The sequence below is a fragment of the Strongylocentrotus purpuratus genome, unplaced genomic scaffold (assembly GCF_000002235.5).
Source record: "Strongylocentrotus purpuratus isolate Spur 01 unplaced genomic scaffold, Spur_5.0 spur5_scaffold_17, whole genome shotgun sequence".
Lineage (NCBI taxonomy): Eukaryota > Metazoa > Echinodermata > Echinoidea > Camarodonta > Strongylocentrotidae > Strongylocentrotus > Strongylocentrotus purpuratus.
Window position 1 is genome coordinate 11,105,509 of NW_022145602.1, and position 13,095 is coordinate 11,118,603.

General features: G+C 33.9%; 1 protein-coding gene across 50 annotated transcripts in view; it reads right to left on the reverse strand.

Annotated features, from left to right (window-relative positions):
• LOC579853 overlaps positions 1–13,095 on the reverse strand; it is a 194,299-nt gene that overhangs the window by 58,885 nt on the left and 122,319 nt on the right. For 48 of the 50 annotated variants that reach the window (XM_030988688.1, XM_030988699.1, XM_030988701.1 and 45 more), the window contains 8 exons: positions 7,148–7,261; positions 6,221–6,334; positions 5,298–5,411; positions 4,371–4,484; positions 3,442–3,555; positions 2,521–2,634; positions 1,598–1,711; positions 672–785 (listed from right to left, as the gene is read on the reverse strand). In XM_030988688.1, coding sequence (XP_030844548.1) covers positions 672–785; positions 1,598–1,711; positions 2,521–2,634; positions 3,442–3,555; positions 4,371–4,484; positions 5,298–5,411; positions 6,221–6,334; positions 7,148–7,261 — 912 coding nt within the window. The remainder of the gene's footprint in view (positions 1–671; positions 786–1,597; positions 1,712–2,520; positions 2,635–3,441; positions 3,556–4,370; positions 4,485–5,297; positions 5,412–6,220; positions 6,335–7,147; positions 7,262–13,095) is intronic. The other 2 variants (XM_030988712.1, XM_030988705.1) reach the window with 2 other exon arrangements.

The window sequence follows — 13,095 nt, forward strand, 5'->3', positions numbered from 1 at the left end:
CAAGGATAAATTCCTTCATTTGAAAATCTGTTAATACATAATTCAAGTTAATTAAATGAACTTAATATCTCTTTGGAAGTTAGCATCTTTTTTCAAAAACATGGCCTTAGAAAGAAAATATTTTTTTGAAAAAATCTCATCGTCCCACAAAACGTAGTGCCAATAATGAAAATGTCACTAAAACAAATTTCTTTCATTTGGGCTTGAAATGCATTTGAAAAAGGTGGCGGAAATGACATAAGAAAGTCTGATTTTTAAGACATCTCAGCACCAAAGGTTGAATCGCTATAATCATGATGAATCACACCAGTCTATTCATATCCAAAAATAAATCATAATTATGAGAGATCGTTGTGGTAATCACTATATCAAATTTGCTCTTGAAAGTACCATGCACTCCCATTTTCCATGTGTCTACTCAAAATCATGAAGATTGTAGTTTATATCATAACTTCACCAAAAGGTGAAACACCCTCGCATCTTTTGTCTGGTCTTTCTCTCCTGTTGACTGTCAATCAAGAAAAACTCCAAGGTTTTCCTCACCAATGACTGCATGTTTCTTTCTGTCTATTTCCTTGTTTGCTTTTTATCTATAATGTTTTGATGAACAAGGAGCAATTGTTTGATATAAAAAGTGTAGGTGTGTAATTTGCTTTGACTCTATATCTTACCTGTTCCACACGTAGGCCCAGTATATCCAGGATTGCAGGCACAAATAAACGTGTTCACTCCATCACTGCAAATTCCTCCATTTTCACAAGGATCGGGAGAACAATCGTTGATATCTATGCAAATTGAGTTCCAAAGACAATAAATGGGATAAAAGGGATGAGTAAATAATGTCCCTTTTGACACATTTATCTTCATTTGGCGGTGAACAGGTAAAAAGAAGTCAAAATTTGCATTCTATATACACATAATGACAGTTCAAGGATAAATTCCTTCATTTGAAAATCTGTTAATACATAATTCAAGTTAAGTAAATGAACTTAATATCTCTTTGGAAGTTAGCATCTTTTTTCAAAAACATGGCCTTAGAAAGAAAATATTTTTTTGAAAAAATCTCATCGTCCCACAAAACGTAGTGCCAATAATGAAAATGTCACTAAAACAAATTTCTTTCATTTGGGCGTGAAATGCATTTGAAAATGGTGGCGGAAATGACATGGGATAGTCTGATCTTTAAGACACCTCAGCACCAAAGGTTGAATCGCTATAATCATGAAGAATCACACCAGTCTATTATATCCAAAAATAAATCATAATTATGAGAGATCGTTGTGGTAATCACTATATCAAATTTGCTCTTGAAAGTACCATGCACTCCCATTTTCCATGTGTCTACTAAAAATCATGAAAAGTGTAGTTTATATCATAACTTCACCAAAAGGTGAAACATACTCGCATCTTTTGTCTGTACTTTCTCTCCTGTTGACTGTCATTCAAGAAAAACTCCAAGGTTTTCCTCACCAATGAATGCATGTTCTTTCTTTCTATTTCCTTGTTTGCTCTTTATCTATAATGTTTTGATGAACAAGGAGCAATTGTTTGATATAAAAAGTGTAGGTGTGTAATTTGCTTTGACTCTATATCTTACCTGTTCCACACGTAGGCCCAGTATGGCCAGGATTGCAGGCACAAGTAAACATGTTCACTCCGTCACTACAAATTCCTCCATTCTCACAAGGATCGGGCGAACAATCGTTGATATCTATGCAAATTGAGTTCCAAAGACAATAAATGGGATAAAAGGGATGAGTAAATAATGTCCCTTTTGACACATTTATCTTCATTTGGCGGTAGACAGGTTAAAAGAAGTCAAATCTTGCATTCTAAATACAAATAATGACAGTTCAAGGATAAATTCCTTCATTTGAAAATCTGTTAATACATAATTCAAGTTAAATAAATGAACTTGATATTTCTTTGGAAGTTAGCATCTTTTTTTCAAAAACATGGCCTTAGAAAGAAAAAAAAATTGAAAAAATCTCATCGTCCCACAAAACGTAGTGCCAAACATAAACATGCCACTAAAACAAATTTCTTTCATTTGGGCGTGAAATGCATTTGAAAATGGTGGCGGAAATGACATGGGATAGTCTGATCTTTAAGACACCTCAGCACCAAAGGTTGAATTGCTATAATCATGATGAATCACACCAGTCTTATTATATCCTAAAACAAATCATAATTATGAGAGATCGTTGTGGTAATCACTATATCAAATTTTCTCTTGAAAGTACCATGCACTCCAATTTTCCATGTGTCTACGAGAAATCATGAAGATTGTAGTTTATATCAATACTGCACCAAAAGGTGAAACCCCTCGCATCTTTTGTCTGGTCTTTCTCTCCTGTTGACTGTCAATCAAGAAAAACTCCAAGGTTTTCCTCACCAATGACTCCATGTTTCTTTCTGTCTATTTCCTTGTTTGCTTTTTATCTATGTTTTGATGAACAAGGAGCAATTGTTTGATATAAAAAGTGTAGGTGTGTAATTTGCTTTGACTCTATATCTTACCTGTTCCACACGTAGGCCCAGTATATCCAGGATTGCAGGCACAAATAAACGTGTTCACTCCATCACTGCAAATTCCTCCATTTTCACAAGGATCGGGAGAACAATCGTTGATATCTATGCAAATTGAGTTCCAAAGACAATAAATGGGATAAAAGGGATGAGTAAATAATGTCCCTTTTGACACATTTATCTTCATTTGGCGGTAGACAGGTTAAAAGAAGTCAAATCTTGCATTCTAAATACAAATAATGACAGTTCAAGGATAAATTCCTTCATTTGAAAATCTGTTAATACATAATTCAAGTTAAATAAATGAACTTAATATTTCTTTGGAAGTTAGCATCTTTTTTTAAAAACATGGCCTTAGAAAGAAAAAAAAAATTGAAAAAATCTCATCGTCCCACAAAACGTAGTGCCAAACATAAACATGCCACTAAAACAAATTTCTTTCATTTGGGCGTGAAATGCATTTGAAAATGGTGGCGGAAATGACATGGGATAGTCTGATCTTTAAGACACCTCAGCACCAAAGGTTGAATCGCTATAATCATGATGAATCACACCAGTCTTATTATATCCAAAAATAAATCATAATTATGAGAGATCGTTGTGGTAATCACTATATCAAATTTTCTCTTGAAAGTACCATGCACTCCAATTTTCCATGTGTCTACTAAAATCATGAAGATTGTAGTTTATATCATACTTCACCAAAAGGTGAAACCCCTCGCATCTTTTGTCTGGTCTTTCTCTCCTGTTGACTGTCAATCAAGAAAAACTCCAAGGTTTTCCTCACCAATGACTCCATGTTTTTTTCTGTCTATTTCCTTGTTTGCTTTTTATCTATGTTTTGATGAACAAGGAGCAATTGTTTGATATAAAAAGTGTAGGTGTGTAATTTGCTTTGACTCTATATCTTACCTGTTCCACACGTAGGCCCAGTATATCCAGGATTGCAGGCACAAATAAACGTGTTCACTCCATCACTGCAAATTCCTCCATTTTCACAAGGATCGGGAGAACAATCGTTGATATCTATGCAAATTGAGTTCCAAAGACAATAAATGGGATAAAAGGGATGAGTAAATATTGTCCCTTTTGACACATTTATCTTCATTTGGCGGTGAACAGGTAAAAAGAAGTCAAAATTTGCATTCTATATATACAAATAATGACAGTTCAAGGATAAATTCCTTCATTTGAAAATCTGTTAATACATAATTCAAGTTAATTAAATGAACTTAATATCTCTTTGGAAGTTAGCATCTTTTTTCAAAAACATGGCCTTAGAAAGAAAATATTTTTTTGAAAAATCTCATCGTCCCACAAAACGTAGTGCCAATAATGAAAATGTCACTAAAACAAATTTCTTTCATTTGGGCTTGAAATGCATTTGAAAAAGGTGGCGGAAATGACATAAGAAAGTCTGATTTTTAAGACATCTCAGCACCAAAGGTTGAATCGCTATAATCATGATGAATCACACCAGTCTATTCATATCCAAAAATAAATCATAATTATGAGAGATCGTTGTGGTAATCACTATATCAAATTTGCTCTTGAAAGTACCATGCACTCCCATTTTCCATGTGTCTACTCAAAATCATGAAGATTGTAGTTTATATCATAACTTCACCAAAAGGTGAAACACCCTCGCATCTTTTGTCTGGTCTTTCTCTCCTGTTGACTGTCAATCAAGAAAAACTCCAAGGTTTTCCTCACCAATGACTCCATGTTTCTTTCTGTCTATTTCCTTGTTTGCTTTTTATCTATAATGTTTTGATGAACAAGGAGCAATTGTTTGATATAAAAAGTGTAGGTGTGTAATTTGCTTTGACTCTATATCTTACCTGTTCCACACGTAGGCCCAGTATATCCAGGATTGCAGGCACAAATAAACGTGTTCACTCCATCACTGCAAATTCCTCCATTTTCACAAGGATCGGGAGAACAATCGTTGATATCTATGCAAATTGAGTTCCAAAGACAATAAATGGGATAAAAGGGATGAGTAAATAATGTCCCTTTTGACACATTTATCTTCATTTGGCGGTGAACAGGTAAAAAGAAGTCAAAATTTGCATTCTATATACACATAATGACAGTTCAAGGATAAATTCCTTCATTTGAAAATCTGTTAATACATAATTCAAGTTAAGTAAATGAACTTAATATCTCTTTGGAAGTTAGCATCTTTTTTCAAAAACATGGCCTTAGAAAGAAAATATTTTTTTGAAAAAATCTCATCGTCCCACAAAACGTAGTGCCAATAATGAAAATGTCACTAAAACAAATTTCTTTCATTTGGGCGTGAAATGCATTTGAAAATGGTGGCGGAAATGACATGGGATAGTCTGATTTTTAAGACACCTCAGCACCAAAGGTTGAATCGCTATAATCATGAAGAATCACACCAGTCTATTCATATCCAAAAATAAATCATAATTATGAGAGATCGTTGTGGTAATCACTATATCAAATTTGCTCTTGAAAGTACCATGCACTCCCATTTTCCATGTGTCTACTAAAAATCATGAAAAGTGTAGTTTATATCATAACTTCACCAAAAGGTGAAACATACTCGCATCTTTTGTCTGTACTTTCTCTCCTGTTGACTGTCATTCAAGAAAAACTCCAAGGTTTTCCTCACCAATGAATGCATGTTCTTTCTTTCTATTTCCTTGTTTGCTCTTTATCTATAATGTTTTGATGAACAAGGAGCAATTGTTTGATATAAAAAGTGTAGGTGTGTAATTTGCTTTGACACTATATCTTACCTGTTCCACACGTAGGCCCAGTATATCCAGGATTGCAGGCACAAATAAACGTGTTCACTCCATCACTGCAAATTCCTCCATTTTCACAAGGATCGGGAGAACAATCGTTGATATCTATGCAAATTGAGTTCCAAAGACAATAAATGGGATAAAAGGGATGAGTAAATAATGTCCCTTTTGACACATTTATCTTCATTTGGCGGTAGACAGGTTAAAAGAAGTCAAATCTTGCATTCTAAATACAAATAATGACAGTTCAAGGATAAATTCCTTCATTTGAAAATCTGTTAATACATAATTCAAGTTAAATAAATGAACTTGATATTTCTTTGGAAGTTAGCATCTTTTTTCAAAAACATGGCCTTAGAAAGAAAAAAAAAATTGAAAAAATCTCATCGTCCCACAAAACGTAGTGCCAAACATAAACATGCCACTAAAACAAATTTCTTTCATTTGGGCGTGAAATGCATTTGAAAATGGTGGCGGAAATGACATGGGATAGTCTGATCTTTAAGACACCTCAGCACCAAAGGTTGAATTGCTATAATCATGATGAATCACACCAGTCTTATTATATCCTAAAACAAATCATAAGTATGAGAGATCGTTGTGGTAATCACTATATCAAATTTTCTCTTGAAAGTACCATGCACTCCAATTTTTCATGTGTCTACGAGAAATCATGAAGATTGTAGTTTATATCAATACTGCACCAAAAGGTGAAACCCCTCGCATCTTTTGTCTGGTCTTTCTCTCCTGTTGACTGTCAATCAAGAAAAACTCCAAGGTTTTCCTCACCAATGACTCCATGTTTCTTTCTGTCTATTTCCTTGTTTGCTTTTTATCTATGTTTTGATGAACAAGGAGCAATTGTTTGATATAAAAAGTGTAGGTGTGTAATTTGCTTTGACTCTATATCTTACCTGTTCCACACGTAGGCCCAGTATATCCAGGATTGCAGGCACAAATAAACGTGTTCACTCCATCACTGCAAATTCCTCCATTTTCACAAGGATCGGGAGAACAATCGTTGATATCTATGCAAATTGAGTTCCAAAGACAATAAATGGGATAAAAGGGATGAGTAAATAATGTCCCTTTTGACACATTTATCTTCATTTGGCGGTGAACAGGTAAAAAGAAGTCAAAATTTGCATTCTATATACACATAATGACAGTTCAAGGATAAATTCCTTCATTTGAAAATCTGTTAATACATAATTCAAGTTAAGTAAATGAACTTAATATCTCTTTGGAAGTTAGCATCTTTTTTCAAAAACATGGCCTTAGAAAGAAAATATTTTTTTGAAAAAATCTCATCGTCCCACAAAACGTAGTGCCAATAATGAAAATGTCACTAAAACAAATTTCTTTCATTTGGGCGTGAAATGCATTTGAAAATGGTGGCGGAAATGACATGGGATAGTCTGATCTTTAAGACACCTCAGCACCAAAGGTTGAATCGCTATAATCATGAAGAATCACACCAGTCTATTCATATCCAAAAATAAATCATAATTATGAGAGATCGTTGTGGTAATCACTATATCAAATTTGCTCTTGAAAGTACCATGCACTCCCATTTTCCATGTGTCTACTAAAAATCATGAAAAGTGTAGTTTATATCATAACTTCACCAAAAGGTGAAACATACTCGCATCTTTTGTCTGTACTTTCTCTCCTGTTGACTGTCATTCAAGAAAAACTCCAAGGTTTTCCTCACCAATGAATGCATGTTCTTTCTTTCTATTTCCTTGTTTGCTCTTTATCTATAATGTTTTGATGAACAAGGAGCAATTGTTTGATATAAAAAGTGTAGGTGTGTAATTTGCTTTGACACTATATCTTACCTGTTCCACACGTAGGCCCAGTATGGCCAGGATTGCAGGCACAAGTAAACATGTTCACTCCGTCACTACAAATTCCTCCATTCTCACAAGGATCGGGCGAACAATCGTTGATATCTATGCAAATTGAGTTCCAAAGATAATAAATGGGATAAAAGGGATGAGTAAATAATGTCCCTTTTGACACATTTATCTTCATTTGGCGGTAGACAGGTTAAAAGAAGTCAAATCTTGCATTCTAAATACAAATAATGACAGTTCAAGGATAAATTCCTTCATTTGAAAATCTGTTAATACATAATTCAAGTTAAATAAATGAACTTGATATTTCTTTGGAAGTTAGCATCTTTTTTTCAAAAACATGGCCTTAGAAAGAAAAAAAAAATTGAAAAAATCTCATCGTCCCACAAAACGTAGTGCCAAACATAAACATGCCACTAAAACAAATTTCTTTCATTTGGGCGTGAAATGCATTTGAAAATGGTGGCGGAAATGACATGGGATAGTCTGATCTTTAAGACACCTCAGCACCAAAGGTTGAATTGCTATAATCATGATGAATCACACCAGTCTTATTATATCCTAAAACAAATCATAAGTATGAGAGATCGTTGTGGTAATCACTATATCAAATTTTCTCTTGAAAGTACCATGCACTCCAATTTTCATGTGTCTACGAGAAATCATGAAGATTGTAGTTTATATCAATACTGCACCAAAAGGTGAAACCCCTCGCATCTTTTGTCTGGTCTTTCTCTCCTGTTGACTGTCAATCAAGAAAAACTCCAAGGTTTTCCTCACCAATGACTCCATGTTTCTTTCTGTCTATTTCCTTGTTTGCTTTTTATCTATGTTTTGATGAACAAGGAGCAATTGTTTGATATAAAAAGTGTAGGTGTGTAATTTGCTTTGACTCTATATCTTACCTGTTCCACACGTAGGCCCAGTATATCCAGGATTGCAGGCACAAATAAACGTGTTCACTCCATCACTGCAAATTCCTCCATTTTCACAAGGATCGGGAGAACAATCGTTGATATCTATGCAAATTGAGTTCCAAAGACAATAAATGGGATAAAAGGGATGAGTAAATATTGTCCCTTTTGACACATTTATCTTCATTTGGCGGTGAACAGGTAAAAAGAAGTCAAAATTTGCATTCTATATATACACATAATGACAGTTCAAGGATAAATTCCTTCATTTGAAAATCTGTTAATACATAATTCAAGTTAATTAAATGAACTTAATATCTCTTTGTAAGTTAGCATCTTTTTTCAAAAACATGGCCTTAGAAAGAAAATATTTTTTTGAAAAAATCTCATCGTCCCACAAAACGTAGTGCCAATAATGAAAATGTCACTAAAACAAATTTCTTTCATTTGGGCTTGAAATGCATTTGAAAAAGGTGGCGGAAATGACATAAGAAAGTCTGATTTTTAAGACATCTCAGCACCAAAGGTTAAATCGCTATAATCATGATGAATCACACCAGTCTATTAATATCCAAAAATAAATCATAATTATGAGAGATCGTTGTGGTAATCACTATATCAAATTTGCTCTTGAAAGTACCATGCACTCCCATTTTCCATGTGTCTACTAAAAATCATGAAAAGTGTAGTTTATATCATAACTTCACCAAAAGGTGAAACATACTCGCATCTTTTGTCTGTACTTTCTCTCCTGTTGACTGTCAATCAAGAAAAACTCCAAGGTTTTCCTCACCAATGACTCCATGTTTCTTTCTGTCTATTTCCTTGTTTGCTTTTTATCTATAATGTTTTGATGAACAAGGAGCAATTGTTTGATATAAAAAGTGTAGGTGTGTAATTTGCTTTGACTCTATATCTTACCTGTTCCACACGTAGGCCCAGTATATCCAGGATTGCAGGCACAAATAAACGTGTTCACTCCATCACTGCAAATTCCTCCATTTTCACAAGGATCGGGAGAACAATCGTTGATATCTATGCAAATTGAGTTCCAAAGACAATAAATGGGATAAAAGGGATGAGTAAATAATGTCCCTTTTGACATATTTATCTTCATTTGGCGGTGAACAGGTAAAAAGAAGTCAAAATTTGCATTCTATATACACATAATGACAGTTCAAGGATAAATTCCTTCATTTGAAAATCTGTTAATACATAATTCAAGTTAAGTAAATGAACTTAATATCTCTTTGGAAGTTAGCATCTTTTTTCAAAAACATGGCCTTAGAAAGAAAATATTTTTTTGGAAAAATCTCATCGTCCCACAAAACGTAGTGCCAATAATGAAAATGTCACTAAAACAAATTTCTTTCATTTGGGCTTGAAATGCATTTGAAAAAGGTGGCGGAAATGACATGAGAAAGTCTGATTTTTAAGACATCTCAGCACCAAAGGTTGAATCGCTATAATCATGATGAATCACACCAGTCTATTCATATCCAAAAATAAATCATAATTATGAGAGATCGTTGTGGTAATCACTATATCAAATTTGCTCTTGAAAGTACCATGCACTCCCATTTTCCATGTGTCTACTAAAAATCATGAAAAGTGTAGTTTATATCATAACTTCACCAAAAGGTGAAACATACTCGCATCTTTTGTCTGTACTTTCTCTCCTGTTGACTGTCATTCAAGAAAAACTCCAAGGTTTTCCTCACCAATGACTCCATGTTTCTTTCTGTCTATTTCCTTGTTTGCTTTTTATCTATAATGTTTTGATGAACAAGGAGCAATTGTTTGATATAAAAAGTGTAGGTGTGTAATTTGCTTTGACTCTATATCTTACCTGTTCCACACGTAGGCCCAGTATGGCCAGGATTGCAGGCACAAATAAACGTGTTCACTCCATCACTGCAAATTCCTCCATTTTCACAAGGATCGGGAGAACAATCGTTGATATCTATGCAAATTGAGTTCCAAAGACAATAAATGGGATAAAAGGGATGAGTAAATAATGTCCCTTTTGACATATTTATCTTCATTTGGCGGTAGACAGGTTAAAAGAAGTCAAATCTTGCATTCTAAATACAAATAATGACAGTTCAAGGATAAATTCCTTCATTTGAAAATCTGTTAATACATAATTCAAGTTAAATAAATGAACTTGATATTTCTTTGGAAGTTACCATCTTTTTTTCAAAAACATGGCCTTAGAAAGAAAAAAAAAATTGAAAAAATCTCATCGTCCCACAAAACGTAGTGCCAAACATAAACATGCCACTAAAACAAATTTCTTTCATTTGGGCGTGTAATGCATTTGAAAATGGTGGCGGAAATGACATGGGATAGTCTGATCTTTAAGACACCTCAGCACCAAAGGTTGAATTGCTATAATCATGATGAATCACACCAGTCTATTCATATCCAAAAATAAATCATAATTATGAGAGATCGTTGTGGTAATCACTATATCAAATTTGCTCTTGAAAGTACCATGCACTCCCATTTTCCATGTGTCTACTCAAAATCATGAAGATTGTAGTTTATATCATAACTTCACCAAAAGGTGAAACACCCTCGCATCTTTTGTCTGGTCTTTCTCTCCTGTTGACTGTCAATCAAGAAAAACTCCAAGGTTATCCTCACCAATGACTCCATGTTTCTTTCTGTCTATTTCCTTGTTTGCTTTTTATCTATAATGTTTTGATGAACAAGGAGCAATTGTTTGATATAAAAAGTGTAGGTGTGTAATTTGCTTTGACTCTATATCTTACCTGTTCCACACGTAGCCCAGTATATCCAGGATTGCAGGCACAAATAAACGTGTTCACTCCATCACTGCAAATTCCTCCATTTTCACAAGGATCGGGAGAACAATCGTTGATATCTATGCAAATTGAGTTCCAAAGACAATAAATGGGATAAAAGGGATGAGTAAATAATGTCCCTTTTGACACATTTATCTTCATTTGGCGGTGAACAGGTAAAAAGAAGTCAAAATTTGCATTCTATATACACATAATGACAGTTCAAGGATAATTTCCTTCATTTGAAAATCTGTTAATACATAATTCAAGTTAATTAAATGAACTTAATATCTTTTTGGAAGTTAGCATCTTTTTTCAAAAACATGGCCTTAGAAAGAAAATATTTTTTTGAAAAAATCTCATCGTCCCACAAAACGTAGTGCCAATAATGAAAATGTCACTAAAACAAATTTCTTTCATTTGGGCGTGAAATGCATTTGAAAATGGTGGCGGAAATGACATGGGATAGTCTGATTTTGAAGACACCTCAGCACCAAAGGTTGAATCGAAATAATCATGATGAATCACACCAGTCTGTTCATATCCAAAAATAAATCATAATTATGAGAGATCGTTGTGGTAATCACTATATCAAATTTGCTCTTGAAAGTACCATGCACTCCCATTTTCCATGTGTCTACTCAAAATCATGAAGATTGTAGTTTATATCATAACTTCACCAAAAGGTGAAACACCCTCGCATCTTTTGTCTGGTCTTTCTCTCCTGTTGACTGTCAATCAAGAAAAACTCCAAGGTTATCCTCACCAATGACTCCATGTTTCTTTCTGTCTATTTCCTTGTTTGCTTTTTATCTATAATGTTTTGATGAACAAGGAGCAATTGTTTGATATAAAAAGTGTAGGTGTGTAATTTGCTTTGACTCTATATCTTACCTGTTCCACACGTAGCCCCAGTATATCCAGGATTGCAGGCACAAATAAACGTGTTCACTCCATCACTGCAAATTCCTCCATTTTCACAAGGATCGGGAGAACAATCGTTGATATCTATGCAAATTGAGTTCCAAAGACAATAAATGGGATAAAAGGGATGAGTAAATAATGTCCCTTTTGACACATTTATCTTCATTTGGCGGTGAACAGGTAGAAAGAAGTCAAAAATTTGCATTCTATATACACATAATGACAGTTCAAGGATAATTCCTTCATTTGAAAATCTGTTAATACATAATTCAAGTTAATTAAATGAACTTAATATCTTTTTGGAAGTTAGCATCTTTTTTCAAAAACATGGCCTTAGAAAGAAAATATTTTTTTGAAAAAATCTCATCGTCCCACAAAACGTAGTGCCAATAATGAAAATGTCACTAAAACAAATTTTTTTCATTTGGGCGTGAAATGCATTTGAAAATGGTGGCGGAAATGACATGGGATAGTCTGATTTTGAAGACACCTCAGCACCAAAGGTTGAATCGAAATAATCATGATGAATCACACCAGTCTGTTCATATCCAAAAATAAATCATAATTATGAGAGATCGTTGTGGTAATCACTATATCAAATTTGCTCTTGAAAGTACCATGCACTCCCATTTTCCATGTGTCTACTCAAAATCATGAAGATTGTAGTTTATATCATAACTTCACCAAAAGGTGAAACACCCTCGCATCTTTTGTCTGGTCTTTCTCTCCTGTTGACTGTCAATCAAGAAAAACTCCAAGGTTATCCTCACCAATGACTCCATGTTTCTTTCTGTCTATTTCCTTGTTTGCTTTTTATCTATAATGTTTTGATGAACAAGGAGCAATTGTTTGATATAAAAAGTGTAGGTGTGTAATTTGCTTTGACTCTATATCTTACCTGTTCCACACGTAGGCCCAGTATATCCAGGATTGCAGGCACAAATAAACGTGTTCACTCCATCACTGCAAATTCCTCCATTCTCACAAGGATCGGGAGAACAATCGTTGATATCTATGCAAATTGAGTTCCAAAGACAATAAATGGGATAAAAAGGATGAGTAAATAATGTCCCTTTTGAAATATTTATCTTTATTAAGCGGTGAACAGCTAAAAAGAAGTCAAAACTTGCATTCTAAATACAAATAATGACAGTTCAAGGATAAATTCCTTCATTTGAAAATCTGTTTATACATAATTCAAGTTAAGTAAATGAACTTAATATCTCTTTGGAAGTTAGCATCTTTTTTCAAAAACATGGCCTTAGAAAGAAAATATTTTTTT